Source organism: Clupea harengus, chromosome 9, assembly GCF_900700415.2.
Source record: "Clupea harengus chromosome 9, Ch_v2.0.2, whole genome shotgun sequence".
Lineage (NCBI taxonomy): Eukaryota > Metazoa > Chordata > Actinopteri > Clupeiformes > Clupeidae > Clupea > Clupea harengus.
Window position 1 is genome coordinate 22721430 of NC_045160.1, and position 22117 is coordinate 22743546.

The following is a 22117-nucleotide window of genomic DNA, read 5'->3' on the forward strand; positions in this document are numbered from 1 at the left end:
CCACAAAGCTGCTAGAAGAGCTGTGAGACTTTGTCAGGTTCAATGCAAAACTTGTTTATGATTTTTAAAAAAACTGAGACCTCACAGGCCTGGGAGAAGCTACTGCTATTGGTTCATGAGTGTGTGAAAACGTAGCTATTGGTTGGTGGTTAGGTTCAGTAGATATGGTGCATTATATTGTCCGATACATCCGTGAATGTGCTGTTCAAAAAAAGGTCTGTATTCTTTCTCCTGGTAGCACAGGCCAGACCTAGTGGGAATCAGCACTCCCTTGTCTTTCCAACAGTGCAGTTATCAACACAGAAAATGGTTAAATAAAGCCACATACTATCAAGCCACATACTATCAAAGACAATATTTGGTGAACAACGCAAACCAGGTTGGAGCCCAAGCAAGGGAGACAAAGTTATGTTGTTATGGTTACACTCATACTGTAGGCTAAGAATAATTATCTGACACCGTTTATGGGTGGGTGGCTACTGGCCAGTGTATCAGTGAGTGGGACGCGACTGCATGCCTTAATTGGTCTGTGAGTGGGACACGACTAGCTAATGGGAGCGTGAGTGGGCAGCTGTTTGTTGCCGTGGCTGCAAGTGGGAAGCTATGGGCCTGTGACGGAGAAGCTTTTAGCTAATGACTGAGTTGAGCGCGGGTTGTTATTGGCTAATATGGGAGCGGGTGTGATTTGCTATTGGTTAAATATCCCATTCTGATTCTGAAATACTGGAAGTGGTAGAAGGCTGCTTTTCACTTCCAGGTCTACAAGTGATCATTGCGGGCCACTGTAGTGTACTACTGGCACACAGGTCTACTAGTAAGACACTATTGGTCAGTCTGCCTGATCGTCCATGAACTGCCATTGGCTGACGATGGGTTTTTGGATTGGTAGTTCCACCCCAGCGGTGAGCAGAGTGTCTGCAGATAGATGATCCTCCAGAGAGGACTCAGGGGCAGGTGTTTGTGGACGAGCCCAGAGAGTGCAGGTGTGTGTGGACAAACCCAAAGAGTGCAGGTATGTGTGGACGAGCCCAGAGAGTGCAGGTGTGTGTGGACGAGCCCAGAGAGTGCAGGTGTGTGTGGACGAGCCCAGAGAGGACTCAGGACAGGTGTTTGTGGACAAGCCCAGAGAGTGCAGGTGTTTGTGGATGAGCCCAGAGAGTGCAGGTGTGTGTGGACGAGCCCAGAGAGGGCAGCCAGCAGCTCCCACAGCATGTAAAGCTCAAAGGAGTACTGAGCCCCAGTGGTGAACAGAGCGTCATGCTCAAATTAGTTTATTATGTTATAATGTTTATTAGGGCCTCTATCTGTGGTCACTGTGTCTGTGGAGGGACTACTATTGGCTCTATCTGTGGTCACTGTGTCTGTGAAGGGACTACTATTGGCTCTATCTGTGGTCATTGTGTCTGTGGAGGGACTACTATTGGCTCTATCCGTGGTCACTGTGTCTGTGGAGGGACTACTATTGGCTCTATCTGTGGTCACTGTGTCTGTGAAGGGACTACTATTGGCTCTATCCGTGGTCACTGTGTCTGTGGAGGGACTACTATTGGCTCTATCTGTGGTCACTGTGTCTGTGAAGGGACTACTATTGGCTCTATCCGTGGTCACTGTGTCTGTGAAGGGACTACTATTGGCTCTATCTGTGGTCACTGTGTCTGTGAAGGGACTACTATTGGAGTGCATTTCAGTTGCTCTAGGCTTCTGGCTCTATCTGTGGTCACTGCGTCTGTCTGCTTTCTGATAGTAGGTAAAAGGAGGATGAGCAAACCATCTTAAATCAAGGTGCCTGTTTGTCAGGGTGGGTTCTCTGTGTGGATGGGTGCCTGTTTGTCAGGGTGGGTTCTCCGTGTGGATGGGTGCCTGTTTGTCAGGGTGGGTTCTCTGTGTGGATGGGTGCCTGTTTGTCAGGGTGGGTTCTCCGTGTGGATGGTTGCCTGATTGCCACTGGATGAATATTGTGCTCAAACAAGCGTTGCTTTTTAATCAGTAAGTGAACTCCTGTGGGTCTATGAGCGAACTACTACTGGTTAACATTTACATGACCAGGCCAGTACTGGTCAGTCTGCCTTCCTGTCTGTGTGCTGATATAGGCTGGTTAGGTGGATGGGAGATGACCTGGTTGACAAGTAAAACAGCTGACTGCCGCGGTCAAACAAGAGTTGCTGGTAAATCAGTAAGTGAGCTGGTACATGTCTAAGAGTTAACTACTATTGGTTAACATTTATATGACCAGGCCTCCATTCATCAGCCTGTCACTGTGTGCTGCTATAAGCTGGTTATGTGGATGGCAGATTAGGCCAACCTACAGTAAATCAGTGAGCAGCTTAATGTTGTGCTCAAACTGGAGTTGCTAGTGAATCAGTAAGTGAACTGGTCCATGTCTATGACTGAGCTACTATTGGTTAACCTGTACATGTACTGGTAAACCTGCCTGTCTCTCTGTGTGTGTTGCTATAGGCTTAGTTGTCTGTATGAGCGGGTTACCTGGTTGACGAGCAGCTGAATGTCATGCTCAAAGGTGTGCATGAGCCTCTGCAGTGTGCTGGTGTTTGCCGTGTCTCCCTGCTGCGCGCGCACCTCCGGCAACCGCCGCTGCTTATCATCGATCTGACCCAAGACCTGCAAACGCACCACGCCATGACAGGATGTAATGAGAAGCTAAGCATACAGGCAGACAGAAGAATATCAGCATCAGCTTCAGTTAGATGGGAGGGAAGCAGGAGGAGAATCAGTGAAGCCAAACAAACCATAGGAGTACTTGCAGTAACAGCAGAGCATAACTTCACTGGTAGTAGGGGGGATGGATGAGGATAATGGTGAGCTGGAGATGCTTTTGCAAGCAAAGAATACATAACAGCTACAGCCAAAGCAATAGTTGCAGTGTTAGCGGTAGTTGTAGCTGTAGCTGAAAATATAGCAACTTGTTACTGTATACCTGTATACATAACTTGTGTCTGCATAGCTAAAGCTAACATGTAGCAGTAGTTTTGTGTAGCTTTAGCTGCCCTGATGCTAATGCTGTCCCAAGTATCAGGTTTCTCTGTTATTGTTTTGGATGGCTAGGCCTGATCTACTCCAAGACAGCTAAAGCTACCCAAGTTAGAGGCTCTACTCGTTCCTCCAGCTCCACCTTCAGACGGATAACTCTAGCGGTGGCGGCGGTGTTAGCATACCTCGCGGCAGTCGGAGAAGAACTTGTGCAGCTGGTGTGAGGCGGCGAGCAGCTGACCGCGCGTCTCCATCAGCTCCAGCAGGTCGGCCCAGGCCTCGTTCACGCCATCCTTCCACTCTGCGATGGTGGCGGCGTCGCCGTGGCCGTAGTCGATCAGCTCGTCCACCATCTGATTGATGGCAGTCACCCGCTCCTGGCCCATGCTGCCGGTCTCTGAGGCGAACTCGGTGAACTTCTCCTGGAGGATCTGCAGGGCAGCGGAGAACACAGAAGAGCGGGCGTGAGAACGCGGTGCCCTAAGAGGGTTGTGGTATACATGGGCATATTTTAAATTTAGATATGTTTGACCTTGGCTTTGTCTTCAAGAAGTCTCAAGTGTGGATAAATCTATCATTGTAAGACAAATCACAAACAACAGTTCTAATCTTAATTTCTTTGAAATCATCAAATATCATAACTGTTAAGCTACACACTCTTAAACATAGGGATAGGTGTTGTCTGTGAGTAAGCAGAGGAGGAGAATATCCAGGCTGTGTAGGTAACAGCAGTAACTGGGGATGTCTTCAAAGACAAAAAGGCCGGTCTCCTTATTAGTGTCCTTATAAGTGTCCTTATTACAGTGTGTTTACATACGTAGCCTAATAAATAATATTATGTGCTTCCCATGTCAGTACCTACTATTAGCCGAATGTTACTAATCCTAACCCTTAACCCCTACATGTGTCTTGTGACAATATGTGCTAATATAAAAAAAAGTACAATGAAATGATCAGTTGACTAAGAATTAAGTACGTAGAACCTAAGGAACTTAATAATAATAATATAATAATAATAATTCTAAATAAATAAATAATAAGATACATTTCTCCTCTAAATCGTTATGTAACTCCTTCTCCTCTAACTCATCTAACTTTTCTTTTCTACCCAAATGAAAAGCCCCCTTCTCATTATGTGTGCTGCTGAGAGTAACCGCTCGTGGGGGGGCTGACCGTGACATGCTCAAAGTCCTGGCCCAGTTCGGGGGAGCTGGCCACCACCTCCCTCTCGGCGATCCACTGCTCCAGCTCGTCCACCTCCCGGCTCAGCTGGTAGAGCCAGTACTGCTGCTCCAGGCGAGACTTGCGCTCCTCCAACAGGTCCTTCAGGGACACGTAGAGGCGGTCGATCTGGGACTGACGCTTGCTGATCTGGTCACTGCCAGAGAGAGAGAGAGAGAGAGAGAGAGAGAGAAGGAGGAGGAGAGAGAGAGAGAGAAAGGGAGAGAGAGAGAGAGAAGGAAGAGGAGAGAGAGAGAGAAGGGGGAAGAGGAGAGAGACAGAGAGAAAGGAGAGATATAGCATAGAGAGGGAGACCAAGAAAGAAAGAATGAAAGAAAGAAAGATAAAAAGGGAACGAAAAATGAAGGGAAAGAGAGAGAGGGAGAGAGAGGGAGAGAGAGAGAGAGAGAGAGAGAAAGAGAGAAGTGTAAAGAGCTAAAAGCTTGGTGCTTAGTGCATGCAGTGTGAGAAAAACGCTATTTTAGCAAATGGCACCACACCCATTAGGGTGTGAGGCTGATTGCATCAGTGAAAGTGATCTCCCAGCTGCAGGATGCTGGGAAACATGCTAATGCTGGATACTTCAACACCAACAGCAAAACCTTTCAACACTGCTGAGAGATTTCAAAGTATTGCTATCCTTTCCCCAAAGTTTGTCATTGCACAATGACTTGGCTAAATATCCGTCCAAAAGAATGACAAATCATTACACCCACTTTTTGAATACTGACAATTTAGTGACTAAACTGATAAACCCTTCAGTCGTTGTTCCAATGTCACCCACATTTTCAATGATTCCTTTATCTTTTATTTAAGTGTTGATGTTCTATGCATGTTCTCTGGGAATCAAACCCACAACCCTTGGAACTTAGAACATTAGAACCTTGCTCTACTGGTAGAGTCTCTCAGACTGACCTGTCGGGGTGTCCGAGCTCGAGCAGCTGCCGGCACTGCTGTGAGAGCAGGCCGATGGTCTCGGCGTAGTCCTCGATGCTTTGCTCCAGCACCAGGTGCTTCTTCAGTAGCTGCAGCGTACTCGGCTCGTCCTAGGGGACCACGCACACAGGAGAGAGAGACCATAGAGGTTATGTACTCGGCTCGTTCTAGGGGACCACGCACACAGGAGAGAGAGAGACCATAGAGGTTATGTACTCGGCTTGTTCTAGGGGACCACGCACACAGGAGAGAGAGAGAGAGACCATAGAGGTTATGTACTCGGCTCGTTCTAGGGGACAACGCACACAGGAGAGAGAGAGAGAGACCATAGAGATTATGTACTCGGCTCGTCCTAGGGGACAACGCACACAGGAGAGAGAGAGAGATCATAGAGGTTATGTGCTCCTTCTCTGTTCTTTTGTGGATTTGATGTCCCTCTGGTGTAGTACAGGGACAGAACTGTAAGTAGTAGCATAAGAACTAGGGATAGGACCATAGACCTGAGGTGAAGGGTGTATTAGGGACCAGGCTGACCAGATGTGAAAATTCAAACCTCTGTTCGGAAGTAATTGCCTAATCGGATCTTCTTTGCCTTTCACATCACTGTCCCCTCCTGCTTCCCCTCTGTCCCATTCTACAGCCTCTCTAACCCTCCTTCTCCTTACCCGATACCCACATCTGTCCCTTTCTACAGCCTCTCTAACCCTCCTTCTCCTTATATTCTACCCACATCTGTCCTGATCAGCTCTGCGTCTCCCTCTCTCGAACCCTGCCCCTCTCCTCCCTCGACTCTGCCTCTCTACCCCTTCCCCTTCCCCTTCTGCCTCACTGCCCATCTCTACCCTCTCACCTACCCCACTGCCCCTCTCTACCCTCTCATAATCCCCTTCTGCCCCTCGCTATTGTCTCACCATCCCCTTCTGCCCCTCTGTACCCCTTCACCATCCCCTTCTGCCCCTCTGTCCTCCTCTCACCATCCCCTTCTGCCCCCCTCTCACCTTGCCCTTCTCCTCGTTCATCATGTGCAGCTCCTGCTCGCTGAGCCAGGCCTCCACCTCGGACACGTCGAAGTAGTACTGCTGGGCCTGGTACATGGCGTCCAGCGCCAGCTGCCGGTGCTCCGTCTCCAGCCACAGCGCCTCCCACAGCCCCGCCAGCTGCTCCAGGCCGTCCCGCACGCACTCCGCCTCCGGGCTGCGGATGGAGGCGATGAGAGACGCCCGCTCCAGAACGTCCTCCATCCGCGCACGGTGCCCCTGCAGCTCACGCTGGAGCGTCTTGATTGGAGAGGGGCGGGGGAGGGGTTGGGACAGTAAGATAGAGAGAAGTGGTCACAAGACAGAGATACTTCCCATACTATAGCTATGAGAGATACTTCCTATACTATAGCTATGAGAGATACTTCCTATACTATACTATACTATAGCTATGAGAGATACTATAGGTGTATGTCACTACCAAGGACAAAGGACAAGGCTGACATAAAAGACATAAATGCATTCATCAGATGAGTCCAATTGTTCCAAAAGAAAGTTCTGGAACTTTCATGACTGACTCGGCTCACCTGGTTCTTCTTCATGAGCTGCTGCACTTCCTGTAGGGAGGTGCCGTGCTCGTGCGATGTTGCCAGTGGGAGGCGCTCTTGGACCCACAGCTGTGAAACACAGACAGACATCTAAGACCCAAACAGACAACGGTGCTTCCAGAGGAGACTTAAGGGCTTATATGGGTCAGACAGCCCATGTCAGAATTAATTAGTTCTAACTAATGACTTCATGGACTCATTAATATTCTTTTACTCTTTGTGAAGGTATTAATTATAAGCAATACGAGTTCAATCCTTATGTCAACATGGATATGAGGATTGCATATGAATTGGTCATTTATCATATAAGGTATTGTCAAAAGTTGAACATTTTCTCTATTAAATCTTTAATTTACAGTTAATGCATGTTAATTCCAATTTCAGTACAAGGATGGGGATGAACGGGTGAATAATTGAGTTTATGGACCCTAATCTCATAGGGCAACGAGCTACAGGCTGTGAACAGGCTTCGCGCATCAGCAACCATGCAGCGAGAATAGGCGGGGACACCTATATTTATTACTTTAATTTACACAAAGCAGGGCACAATCAAGCATAAACTGGTTGAGTTACTGGTGGATGTGGCAATGAAGTAATTCTTTATCAGCCAATCGCAATGATTCGACCATAACTTATTAACGTTCACACGGAGCTCATTAATTGTTCTACAATATATCAAACAATATATTTCCGGTCGCGAATGGAGCGGTTCACACCAGAGGAGACAGAGGTTCTTGTGTGGGAGGTCTGCCCGACATAAATCATTTGGAAGTTTCACGGAAAAAGATGTTGCTTTAAAGGAACTCATTTATTTATTTCAATGGAACTCCCACGTCTGTGCACGGACTTCCCCAGCATTGCACGGACACACCCGTGTTTACACCTCAAATCTTGCTCATGTTGTGAAATTGGAACTTTGCGTTTTGCCAGCTGCGTTGCCCATTAATGAAATTAGGGCCTGATGTCTGTGACTTGCTGAGGTAATACAAGAGATCGATAACAGACAAGAATACTGCTTATGACCGACAGCATCAAGCCGCACATCGATCTTTTCAACCATTAACATGGATTACACACGTCACCACCATAACCTGACCTACACCCTTACGGGTCAAAGGTCAGGCCACGAGTTCAAAGGTCACACTCACAATCTCGTCCTCCAGGTCGCGTCCCACTTGATGCACCTCCTTGGAGGCGAGCAGGATGCGTCGGCGCTCCTTGAGGGGCTCGATGAGGCGCACGATGCGCGACTCCACCACGGCCTGCCTCTCCCCGACGTGCTCCATGCGCTGGCCCTGCGGCGGGAGAGAGGCCGCCTCCTGCTGCAGCTCCCCCACCTCCTGGTACCACTCCTCCATCTGTGACTCCATCGTCTGAGCACGGGAGTGCCGTACACACACACACACACACACACACACCAAACACAAACCGCCGGCAGAGCCAGACGTCACCACACACACACACGCACAACCAAATGCAGATGATGGAGAGAGAGATGGAGAAGGAAAAAGAAAGAGGGAAATGGAAAACGTAGAGGTAGAGGGGAAAATGGGACAGAGTAGAGAAAGGGAGGGAGGGAGGGAGGGAGGGAAGGGCGGAGGGATTGAGTGAGAGAGGAAAGCAGTGTGACCAGGAGAGATTGGAGAGCGACCAGTACATGAGACATCGAGGGGAAATGTTAAACGTGTTGAAATGGACGGAACGAGAGACACAGAAATGACAGGTGAAAGTGTACAGACACACAGAGTTAGAGGTAGAGAAAAGGATTCATTAGATTTCAGAACTCTTAAAGGCCTGTGGGTTAGAAACAGAGCTACATTCAGTAGAACAATGGCAGATTCAAAAGAAAGAGAAAGAGAGGGGAGGGAGGTTAAAGAGAGAGAGAGAGAGTGAGAGGTTACAAAGTTTGAAAAAGTGATTCAGTTGATAACGCAGATCATTAAAGTTGCTTAATATCAGCTGAATGCCAGACAATACTAACAAGTTGTACAAGCAGGCTTGAGTTTGATCAGTAGTTTCAAGTTGATCTCAAGAACTTGTGCACAGAAACACTCACATATCTGATCTGATAGGAAACTTCATCTGGGAAGTATAGGAGTAGGGGGGTGGGGGAGGGGGAAGGGGGAGCACAGAATTGTAAAAAAAAAAGAATTCAGTGACCCAGATGTCAAAAACACTATCAAATCAGCCTTTGGTATCGGAGTCTTCAAACTTAGATGAGTTAGAGCAAAAGCAACCAAGGGTGTCACATCTGGACATAGTGAGTCACTACACCCAGGGCTGGGCATGTCAGATACATGAGGGATGGGTGCGTCAAACAGACCCAACATCAATATCATTAGATCGTCACACACTACGGAACACAGCAGCCCTTCAGCTTTCACAGAGACCCTTTGGGGGTTTGCGTATAAGCATAAACGTATGCATATCTAACGCATACTATATGTGTACGTCACTTTGGATAAATGCGTCTGCCAAATGACTGTATGTGAATGTAAACATACATGAGTAATTCTCATGAGGGTAAAACAGCCCTGATAAAAAAAGGACCTAAACAGCCAAAATACAAGTACAGTAGTTTTAGCATTAAAAGGAGTGGTATGAAAACAGACTGCAGTCCGAGAAAACTGAATCAGGCGTTTTATAACAGCCAGTCTGAGGCTTGGGCTGTGAAGGGCGTCTGTGAAAATGTCAGAGGATTACTGTGTCGGCAGCATCACGGCCGCACCGGATCCTACGCCAGCCGCAGTGGCAGGATCCTCTGTGAGATTATGTGTTATAATCATCGCACGCGTGCCATTGGCTGACACAGCGCCAGTGAGTACAGGTGTATGACATGAGCAACCACTTTACATTCACACTGCTGCCGCCAAGGCAACATGGGATCTAGAAGAGGGAGATTGGGATCTAGACTCTGGATGAAGAAGAGGGAAATTGCAAACACAGAATGACAAATGGGAGAGAGGGATGAAACTCACAAACCTGCAAATAGAGAGAGCGACAGACAGCACCTCTGCCCGAAACACACACACTTATACACACGCATGGAGAGTACAGAGACCAAAGGGTGAGATATGAAGAAGGGGATCAGCAGTAAGGAAAGCAAGAATATGGAAAGGAAAGTAGGAGAAGAAAATCAGAAAACAAAGCAAGTGCTAATAATTAATACGAAGAAAGAAGGAAATAAAAAAAAAAAAAAACACGAGTTACTAGAAGATATGAAAGTCAAAGAAGAAAGAAAGAAAGAAGAGCTCTTAGAAAGCATGTAAGTGTCAGAAAGTGAAAGTGTGAAAGTCTAGAATAGAATAAGGAAGAAAGAAAGAAAGAAAGAAAGAAAGAAAGGAAGAAAGGAAGAAAGATGAGAAGCTGGAAAAGCAGAACTGAAACGAACTGAAATGCTACTGTACCCCTGGTGATGATGGTGGAGGTGGTGGTGATGTTGTGGCAGAGGGACAGAGCACAAAGCCTGCCACTAAAGGAGCTCAATGCAGCTCAATGCAGCTCAATGCTCAACGCCAACATGCTGTCGAAGAGGAGAGTTGTAAAGGTCGGAGGTCATTCTGTTTGATAAGGTTACAGCTCCATTCAACCTCTCTGCTGACCTTATCGTAGAAGATACCTCTGCCGTGTTTGCAGAACTTAATAATAAGATACATTACACATCAATTGCATTGATATTTTGGTAAGACGGCCTACATGAGCAACATTATATTTGTGTATTGAATAGTTAAGCTTAAATGTTGACCAACAGTATTTCTTATACCGTTGGAAGAACCTCCACTTCATTCTGTAAGAGGATTGAGCGGTTCCAAACCTTTTCCAAGCAATGTGATTAAAATGTTTGATAAAAAGGGTTGGATCTCCTTCTGAACAGAAAAAGTCCTTGATATATTTAAAGAATTAACTGAATGGGAGTTCGGCCTAACCTTCACGTCTTGTTTCCCATTTAAGCCTATTTTTATTAGGAAGCTTACACTGTTATGCTGCAAAGGCACAATCGTGTTCGAATCAGAGAGTGGTTGAAAATACATAATGATTAGAACATGAAAAACAGACAGCACAGATAACAGTGCTTACATCATGAGTGTCATGGTCAGAACTAATGAAGATGCTAACAAAAACAGACAGACATGATTGGTGCTCTTTAATCTGATTTACCTGCATACATGATTGGTGCTCTTTAATCTGATATACCTGCTTACCGCTGAACAAAAGCCTCTCAGGTATGTCCCTGCAATGTACCTAAATAAGCTGAGCAAACTGTGGGCTTTAATACAATACACATTACTGACCTTAACCCTGAATCTTACCTAACCCCAACCCTAAGTACATCTTGCAATCACATGGACTATTTTCTAAATACTCTACTAAGTGTTAAGAGCATAGTATCAAGCACCAGTGACAACAAAGCATGACTTAAACATGTACTCACATACACAGTATGTACTCAATGTAGTATTTACAACAGTAAAAAACTTAAGGATAAAAAACTTAGGAAGCCATTTTAGGCGTGTGTTGGACATTGTTAGACATGCTTTGTGTGTTCATGCCAGGCTTCTGTGGCGTACCTGGAGCTTCTTGAGGTGTTTGTTGACGGTGGTGAGGTCCTGGCCGTAGTCCTCGTAGGAGAGCTGGTTCTCCAGCTGACCCAGCCGATGGTCCAGGCTGGAGTAGCTCTGGACCAGCAGGTCGGCCCGGTTGGCCTCGAAGAGCTGCCGGGCCTTGGCCTGGGTGGTGCTCTCCAGGTCCTGCCAGCACTCGCGGATCTCCCCCAGCTTCTGCACCACCACCTCCCTCAGCTCCGGCTTCTCCTCGATCAGCTGCTGCCCCTCCTGGAGCCAGGGGAGAGAGAGAGAGAGAGAGAGAGAGAGAGAGAGAGAGAGAGAGACATTTCTCAAGTCAAAATGGTGGAACAGAGAAAGAAAGAAAACTGTTTAAGGTCTGAAGCCTTAAGGAGAGAGAGAGAGAGAAAGAGAGAGAGAAGGGGATTTTGTAGTGTAATATTTGTAAATGTGTGTGTCTGCATGTTATATATGTTATGTGTTTTGTATGCGTTTGTGTGCATGTCTTATTATGTGTGAATATGTGTGTGTGTGTGTGTGTGTGTGTGTGTTTGTGTGTGTGAGTATATATGCACGTGGTGTGTACTGTATATCTGTATATATATGCATATCTGTGTTTTTGTGTGTGTGTGTGTGTGTGTGTGTATGTGTGTGTGTGAGTACATGTGTATGCAGTGTGTATATGTGTGTATGCAACTCCAAGCGCTACGCAGAGTCCCCAGCTGATGCCCTCTCTCCTCTAGAGGTCAATCAGAGGGAGGCTGAGTGGGAGAGGAGGGAGCTATAAAAAGATCTTGATCTTCTCTTCCTGCCCTGATCAGTCAAGACACTCCTACTAGGTCCTCCAGAGCATGCGTACAGGGGCGCTCAGTCTCAGAGCTAATGCTAATCAATCAATTACACTTGTCTCATAATGAGTACAAAGATTTATTTGTATAAAGATTTTTTTTATGAATACAAAATGTGGTGGTTGAAAGTATTCAGACACTGGAATGTCATAGTTTGGAAATATACCAGAACAGTTCTAAAGAACATGGAATAAAGAATACTGCAGAAGAATGTTAAAGACCACTGGTCTGTGTGTTCAAGGTGTAGAGCTGTGTGATGTCACATCTAGTCTCTGTTCTGCCAGTTACCACATACAAAAGGACTATTTGAAATACCAAACACATACATGAATATGGCAATGTTACAAGTGTAATAAATCATACTAACATTCACAAGACAGGACTGAATGAGCAGGAGAAGCCAAAGGAGAACAGAATGTGTTTTTTTCATTCATGCCTGCACCTCTCTATTTCAGTCACTCCCTCCATCCGTCCCTCTATCTTTTTCTCTCTACCTCCCTCTCTCGCTGACTGCATGTCCCTGGCAGCCGAGGTCGTTAAAGGTATTAGCAGCTATTTAATATGCATGCCATGGAGCCAGAGGACAGCTGGTGCAGAAGCCCAAACGTCCCCCTCCTTGCCTCCTTCTCTCCCCCCTTTCTCTCCTCCTCCTTTCTCCTCCCTTCCTCCTTCTCTCCTCCTCCTTCTCTCCTCCTCCTCTCTCCTCTCCTCTCCTCTCCTCCCGACGTCACACACCACGCCCCCCTTTTGACTCAACCACGTTGAAGATCACAGAAGCTGCTGTACACACACACCATCACATACACACACCATCACAAACACACAAACCATTACACACATACACCATCACACACACACACACACACACACACCATTACACCCAGACACACCATCACACACACACAAACACACCATTACACACACACACACACACACCATTACACACAGACACACCATCACACACACAAAAACACACCATTACACACACACCATCACACACACACACACACCATTACACACACACACCTTTACACACACCTTTACACACGCACACAGCTTTACACATATCATCGCACAAACACTCACACCATCACAAACACACACACACACACACACACACACACACACACACCATTGCCACTCTCAGTGGTCCCCAGCCCGCTGTCATTCCGGCTCCCTGTTCTCATGGCTGCTGGGGGGGTTGGGCTCGGGTTTGGCTGCCGGGTGGGGGTGCACTGTTCCCTGGGTGGGGTGCACTGGGTGGGGGTGCACTGGGTGGGGGTGCACTGTTCCCTGGGTGGGGTGCACTGGGTGGGGGTGCACTGGGTGGGGGTGCACTGTTCCCTGGCTATGGATACTGTGTTGCCCAAGGACATGACAACAAGTGCAGCGGCTACAGCTCTCTCTCTCTCTCTCTCTCTCTCTCTCTTTCTCGCTCTCCCTCTCTCTCTCTCTCTCTCTCTCTCTCTCTCTCTCTCTCTCCTTTTCTCTCTCTCTTTCTCTCTCTCTCTGCCTGTGATACTGAAATGCTACAAAACCAAAAATGATTTAGATTTTTTTTAAATCTCATAATTAAGATATTTATGAAATGAGCGGCATTGGATAAAAGTGATATTTTTTTCAGTTCTCTCCATTTTTACTCTTTTGTCCCTCTCCCTCCAAAGAGGAGTCTTTTGAAGAATGCCCTGCACAGTTGATTCATTTCACTGCACACTCATCACTCACTCCCACATGGTATATTCATCACTCCCGACTGAAAAATGCACTTGGAGTATCCTATCAGATGGGGTTCATTCCCAGCTGAAACACACATCTACTAAACACGGTAATCCTCCAATCTTTTGATGTCCGATGAATAAGTCTCATTAGCGAGTTTTGAACATGGAGACTCAGCCGAGGGACTCTTCACACAGTCTACTTTTAGCACCACTTCAGCCGATCACACTCACCCAGATAAAAAAAAAAAAGTCATTTTCACCTGTCTCTTTTCAAGTGCTGAACCAGAACACTTTTAACACACAAAGTGCTCTTTCATGCACCAAGAAAGAATACAGCCACAACACATACAACACTAATATTTACATAATACATCAGGGAATTTGTTAGCGTGTTAGCACATAATTAGCAGAATTAGCGTGGGCTAATTAAGCCGCTAATCAAGACATCCACAGGACCTGCAGGGATGTAGCGAGCACAAAGGTGAAGGTCAAATATGTCAAACAGCAAAGCGCTAGATCTAATGCATGTAAAGTCATAAAAACCTCAACAATGGGGGCTGCAGATCAGACAACACGCACAACACGCACAACACACACTCCCAATGGGCCTCTTATGGGGGCTGTCGATCAGACAACACGTTCAACACACACAACACACACAACACACACTCCCAATGGGCCTCTTATGGGGGCTGTCTATCAGACAACACACACTCCCATAGGCCATGAAACAGTCTTTGGCTAGCCAAGTGCATTTGTACTCTAATGAGTAAATATTTACTGTGTGTGTGTGTGTGTGTCTGTGTACGTGTGTGTGTGTGTGCGTGTGTGTCTGTATGTGTGTGTGTGTGTTTGTGTGTGTGTATGTGTGTGCATGTGTGCATAGCCGGGAGCTAAAATCTGCCCAAGAGGAGGCGAGAGGCGTTCACGTGATCAGCAGGAAAGCAGCACTGCTGGGCTGGCCATATGTGCTTACACAGACGAGACCGCACCAACTGACGTTTGCACAACATTTGGATGGGCAACACATTTCAGTGTTACATATGACAATCAGTACATTCTTTAGAATATGTTAAGTTTTACAACCCACACAGACCTTTACACATTGAAAATGTCAAATATTAGAGGTTTGAGTAGATTCTAACCTGGTGCCCAGTGTTTAATATTTTAAATGCCCATCCCTGCTGCAAATACATAGGGCTCTTGCAATATAACAAAACTCAAATGAACTGAGCTTAACTGGACAGTTAATATCTTTAAACATGTACATTATTGATTTACAGTACATCCGTTAGTTACTGTGACAACCCAGAATCATGCAATATAATATATATTCTATGATATTATATTTAATAACCCAGAATTATATTATAATTATATTATATTATATGATATTATATTTAATAACCCAGAATCATGCAATATAATATATAATATATATACATATAGAAAATCCACTTACACTCCCTCCCCTCTCCCAACTGAGGTGGCCATGAACTGGATGAGTCTCCACACGCAAGCACATCTATGATGTTCAGTGCAGGGCAGGCGTTGCCCGTGTTGCCAGCGTCTCTCCAGAGCTAAATTATGCAGACAGTGCTGGGCTGGGGTTGGGGTTGGCTGGCTGTGTTTACTACCACACAAGCAATATGACAGGACCCGGGATGTGGAGTCGGCAAAAACGCGAGATGTGAACGAGAACGGAGGGAGAGAGAGAGGCAGCGCTGAGAGAGTGAACTTTTTACCGGATCCCCGTATGAGTGTGTGAGTGTGTGTGTGTGTGTGTGTGTGTGTGTGTGTGTGTGTATGTGTATGTCTGTGTGTAAGTGTAAGTGTGTGTGTATATGTATGTGTATGTGTATGTGTATGTGTATGTGTGTGTGTGTGTGTGTGTGTGTGTGTGTTTATGTGTAAGTGTAAGTGTAAGTGTAAGTGTAAGTGTAAGTGTAAGTGTAAGTGTGTGTGTGTGACTGAGTGTGCATGTGTGTGTCAGTGAATGTGTGTGTTTATAATAGGTTATGGAGAGGTGCAGTGTGTGGGCGTTTTTGTGGGCTGGGGGCAAGAAGTGGTGTGTTGGCATGTGTGGGAATAACATATGAGGGTGTACAATATTCATATGACTGGAGTCACTGTGTGAGCGTGTGTGTGTGTGTGTGTGTGTGTGTGTGTGTGTGTGTGTGTGTGTGTGTGTGTGTGTGTGTGTGTGTGTGTGTGTGTGTGTGTGTGTGTGTGAATATCAATATAACACACATATCTACCAAAAGGGTTTGAGAGATTAAATGCAGTGTGTGTGTGTGTGTGTGTGTGTGTGTGTGTGTGTGTGTGTGTGTGTGTGTGTGTGTGTATGTGTGTGTGCGTGTGCTTTCGTTGGTTCCAGGGGATTCGAAGAACTTTGCTCATCAGATCAGCCTTCAGTCAGCCGTCAGTACTCACATGGGTGTGCTGGATCGATATACTATAAACAGGCATGTACGCGCGTTGGCAAGAGAAACTGGAGACAAACCCTAGATCCAACAAAGCCAAAGGGGATGTGCTCAGTCTAAGGTGGCCATAACACTGTAAATGAGAAAGTAACAGCAGCAGCTGCAGCACAATGTAGCACAATGCTAACACAAAGCTTTATCTAGAAGCTAGGTGATGACACATTTCTGATGTGTGATTTAAAATTGCCTGGTTGTTACTTGCTCAGTTTGGAAATGAGCTAATTTGATTGGTCAGAATGGCCAAACTGTTGCCTAGATATACATAGAGGACAGTGATAGTCCTTTGATCTGAACGTTGAACCAAGTTCAACTTCAATCAACTCTCGACTCTCCCAGGACTTTAGTGCAACACAACAGTGCCAACCATCCAGTGCCAACCATATGATCACTAACAGTCTCAACTGCCACACTGAGGCTATAAATACAAGCTGCTTCTAGGATCACACATTTAGGCTATGTTGGCTATTAGTCCAAAGTTGCCTGAGCACTATAAACTCATTAAAGTCAGCCACAAAGACAGAGAGAGAGTAAGAAAGAGAGAGAGAGAGACAGAGAGAGAAAGAGTGAGAGAGTGAGAGAGAGAGAGAGAGCGAGAGATAGCAAGAGGGGGAGAGAGAGAGAGAGAGAGAGATAGATGGAAAAGCAAAAGAGAGAGAGTCACCTAAGCATCCCTGAAGACCCAGATAAAACAGCGCGGTCCAATAGGAACATTGGCGCGTCAGATGCTCACATAAAATGGGATAACGAGCCCAATTAATTATCGACACATGCAAAGAGCGCCACAGGAGAGGCAAAGGGCCCTTGTGGGCTCTTCAGTAAACCCAAAGCTCCAGTGAAAGCAGCCAGCTCTCATTTGTCACCCTCTAAAAATGACTAAAAGAGTCAGCTGTTGCTGTCAGCGACTGCAGAGGAGGACAGATCCAAGGACAGTGGTTCCTCTATGGTCCTCTATGGTCCTCTATGGTTCCTCTATGGTTCCTCTATGGTCCTCAATGGTTCCTCTATGGATCTCTATGGTTCCTCTATGGTCCTCAATGGTTCCTCTATGGATCTCTATGGTTCCTTTATGGTCCCTGGATGACTGGCATCCTGAGAGACACTTGGAGAACCAGGGTTATAGTGACATAAAGCACACTAAATGCTAATAAGTATGGAAAAACATACATACATGTGTCTGATAGGTATTCAAAATGATACTACCTACTGTATTCAAAACACAAAATACTGGAAAGCGTAACCTAAGAACTGTTAACTAAAACACACAATATTTCCTGAATTACACCTCTCGGAGAAAAAGACTGGGTGAGATGAGTATATTTTTACAGAGGTCTCTCGGCTGCGTGAAGAGCCGATAGCCAACTCTCTTGGCAATTCATCGACCTGTGGAAAAGGTAAACAGTCTCTCATTCCAGCACGCGGCTCAGCGGAAGCACTTGCATCATTTCCTGGTGCCGTCTGAAGCAGGAAGCGGAATGCGGTGTGACTGAGGTGGGAGCAATGACCTTCACATGCGCCCAATCCACACAGGAATGAGGAGTGAGGCAGGAGAGGGGGAGAGGGGGGGTTACCTAGCAACTGAGGCCTGCTCAGCCTCGCTACTAGGCGCCTGGCGCGTTAGCACCATCTGACAGCTGCCAGACAAGTGACGCTAGAACCGCGTCCACGGCAACACCTCACCATGCACGGAAACAGCTCACAGTCACACGGCAACACTTCACCGTCCATGGCAACAGTTCACAGTCCACAGATCCACAGTGACCTCCAAGGCTGTCTGAAAATCACAACACAACCTACCACGACATCCCTTCTAAAGCCTTATAAAATCACAACCAAAAAGGCAGAGACCAAACCCATCCAATATCTATGACTATGCAGAATTAAAAGTCCACACTGCCATCCAAACTCATCTGATAATCACAATACAACCTGGCACAACAACACCTCGCCATCTTGAAACACACGGTGGCATCCAAAGCATTCAAAAAATCACAAAACAACCTAGTTGTAGAAATAAATATTAAAAAACAAAAGCCAAATCCCCAAACCATTCGCCAGCCATGCCATACAAACATCCACAGCGGCAACTCACAATCTGAACCCCCTAAACCATAACCTTGCTTGGCATTTGCAACAGAAGCCAAAAACTCAATCCAGCATTTGTGGCAAAACACCACACAGTCAAAAAACGACTGGCCAGATTCAAGTCAACATTCCAGGTGCCAAGCACTGTCACGACAGATAACACTGAATATCTCAGCCACCAAACCCACAACCATGACAGGCCTTCTCTCAACCTGTGTTTTTCTCTGTCTTTTTTTTTCTTCCATAAACCCACAACTCCTGCAAGTCTACGTCTGTATTTCAGGCATTTCTTTCATTAAGTCAAATCACATGCAAAGCCCCAAATGCCCTCGTCAACCTTTCACCCAAATACAGGCGTGTCTGAAAACAGGGCTGGTTCAGGGCACGGCCAGATTTGGCCTTGACCCACTGCAGACCCCACTAGCACCTACTGTGCTACTATCCGCACTCCTGCCATGGCAGAAACTGCGCCGGTTTGGCCAGGGGTGAGTGTGTCTCCGATGAACACACACACAGGAGTGAGTGTGTCTCCGATGAACACACACACAGGAGTGAGTGTGTCTCCGATGAACACACACACAGGAGTGAGTGTGTCTCTGATGAACACACACAGGAGTGAGTGTGTCTCTGATGAACACACACAGGAGTGAGTGTGTCTCTGATGAACACACTACTACACAGGATTGAGTGTGTCTGATGCGTATCTGATGAACACACTACCACACAGGAGTGAGTGTGTCTCTGATGAACACACACAGGAGTGAGTGTGTCTCTGATGAACACACTACTACACAGGAGTGAGTGTGTCTCTGATGAACACACACAGGAGTGAGTGTGTCTCTGATGAACACACACAGGAGTGAGTGTGTCTCTGATGAACACACTACTACACAGGATTGAGTGTGTCTCCGATGAACACACACAGGAGTGAGTGTGTCTCTGATGAACACACACAGGGGTGAGTGTGTCTCTGACGAACACACACAGGAGTGAGTGTGTCTCCGATGAACACACTACTACACAGGAGTGAGTGTGTCTGATGCATATCTGATGAACACACTACTACACAGGAGTGAGTGTGTCTCTGATGAACACACACAGGAGTGAGTGTGTATCTGATGAACACACACAGGAGTGAGTGTGTCTCCGATGAACACACTACTACACAGGATTGAGTGTGTCTCTGATGAATACACACAGGAGTGAGTGTGTCTCTGATGAACACACACAGGAGTGAGTGTGTATCTGATGAACACACACAGGAGTGAGTGTGTCTCTGATGAACACACACAGGAGTGAGTGTGTCTCTGATGAATACACACAGGGGTGAGTGTGTCTCTGATGAACACACTACTACACAGGAGTGAGTGTGTCTCTGATGAACACACACAGGAGTGAGTGCGTAATGATGAACACACTACTACACAGGTCCGCTCTGTGACTCGCTGTCATGGCTACCCTGACCTGTGTGCAGCTGTCTGTCTGATTTACGCCCCTACGCTTAATGTCCCCTCTGCAAACTGACGCCCCCTCCATGACCTCCTCTACTCCCCCCTTGCGTTCCAGTAGAGCAAGGTGTTAACAGCACCAAGGTCGTGGGCTCCACACCCAGGGACAGGGAGCCTGCGTGCTGATTAAAACGTATAACTGCACAATACTGTACGTTAACTCTTCAGCCTGTCCAACGCAGTACGTCACCCCTAGCAACCTGCACACATGGGACTTGGAGGACGAGGTGTGTCATGTGACATGTCACATGACATGTGAATACAGCACACTGAGGTGTAGAGTGATGACAACCAAAGATACAATCTTCAAAGAATATCTATGCTGTACATTCCTCTGATTAGGAAGTGCTTAAAAATTGGCAAATATTTGCACAGCCGAGATTTTCAATACACCCAGTAGAACAGTAGGCCTATCTACATCTATTTAATTCCATGTGTTTAAACGGCAGGCATAAAAGCTAAACACTGACAGCACTGTCTTACAGCTGAACGCCTCTGAGAGAGGACAGATTCAGACACCATGAGGATGGTCCTGTCTCCTCTCTGAGAGAGGACAGAGTGAGACACCATGAGGATGGTCCTGTCTCCTCTCTGAGAGAGGACAGAGTCAGACACCATGAGGATGGTCCTGGTCCTGTCTCCTCTCTGAGAGAGGACAGATTCAGACACCATGAGGATGGTCCTGGTCCTGTCTCCTCTCTGAGAGAGGACAGATTCAGACACCATGAGGATGGTCCTGTCTCCTCTCTAGGGCACTTAGTCACTGCTGTGTCCAGACAGTAGGGCACGCCGCTTCCCCTTGTGGGAGCGGTGCTTCTGTTCCTCGGCTCTCATTGGAGCTGCTCTACAGTACCGGTCTCCTCTCACCAGCCGGGGCCCGTCTGCAGCGGCCCACAGTAAATAGGGCAGTATTGTGCTGAGTACACACAAGCACACACACAGAAAGAATGCGTATGTGTACAAACACATAGACACACACACAGAAAGAATGCGTATGTGTACAAACACATAGACACACACACAGAAATAATGTGTATGTGTACAAACACATAGACACGCACACACACACACACACACACACACACACACACACACACACACACACACAGAAATTATGTCTATGCGCACAAACACATAGACACACACACACACACAGAAGCACCTGCATATTGTGTGTGTGTGCGCACAAACACATAGACACACACACACAGAAGCAACTGCATATTGTGTGTGTGTGCGCACAAACACATACAAACATAGAAACACACACACGTGCATACACATTTACACAAACACAAACACACACCAAATCAGACACAAAGACAAGCAGACGAACGCTCAAACAATAACATAAGGGAAATTGCACATTACTTCACCAAACGACAAGCCCAAATGTCACGCTTCTTCTTTAAAATGCAGACCTCTGCACACTCATGTCATCAATGCATTATGTATGTATGTGTGTGTGCTCTGTGCTGCACTAAACAGGTATGTGTAGAGCCATCCACCCATGAAAGACTAACTAAGAGAGACTTTGCCAGGTTCATTCTAAAGTGAAAATACTCGTCTCCGCGCTCTCTCTCTCTCTCCCTCTCTCTCTCTCTCTCTCTCTCTCTCTCCCTCTCCCTCTCTCTCTCTCTCTCCACACAGGTCTATTTCAAAATAGCCCAGTTTGCGGTTGCTTTTTTGGGGGGGACGTGACACGCGAGATAACATCAGGCACCAGGTAACGATTCTCCTGATTGTGACTCACGATACAGACGCGCCCCCTAAATGCCCCAGACTCTGAAGCGCACTCTTTATGACATCACAAGGGGACGACCTCTAATTCTAGAGCACTATGTAGTGTAAGTACCTCTCAGGCATTCTGAGAGCGAGGCTGTAGCTCTAGGGCCTACCGTGTACTGCACTGGGTGGGGCATACTCAGACAAAGCACTCACAAAAAAAAAGCCCTTCTTTAGCTACAGTTCAGAGTCGTTGCCAACTGTGTGACCCTACTACAGCGGTGGGAAAACAAACGTCACAAAACATTTACTTCCGTCTCCCCACTGACGCGGACCTTAACTTCCAGAGCCTTCTGAGCAAGAGGCGTGTGGTGCGCCCAGAGACTGGGGAGGCTCATCAGAGGAACATCAGACAAACAGATGAGGAGGGCTCAGGGGAATTAAGGAGAGAATTACTGGAT

At 46.7% G+C, this 22117-nt stretch overlaps 1 protein-coding gene across 1 annotated transcript in view; it reads right to left on the minus strand.

The window, feature by feature from the left end:
- LOC105909687 (spectrin beta chain, non-erythrocytic 4) overlaps positions 1-22117 on the minus strand; it is an 83949-nt gene that overhangs the window by 13149 nt on the left and 48683 nt on the right. The window contains exons 22-29 of the mRNA XM_031573874.2: positions 11299-11562; positions 7879-8103; positions 6710-6799; positions 6144-6422; positions 5125-5255; positions 4162-4366; positions 3174-3419; positions 2485-2619 (exon numbers count right to left, since the gene is read on the minus strand). Coding sequence (XP_031429734.1) covers positions 2485-2619; positions 3174-3419; positions 4162-4366; positions 5125-5255; positions 6144-6422; positions 6710-6799; positions 7879-8103; positions 11299-11562 — 1575 coding nt within the window. The remainder of the gene's footprint in view (positions 1-2484; positions 2620-3173; positions 3420-4161; positions 4367-5124; positions 5256-6143; positions 6423-6709; positions 6800-7878; positions 8104-11298; positions 11563-22117) is intronic.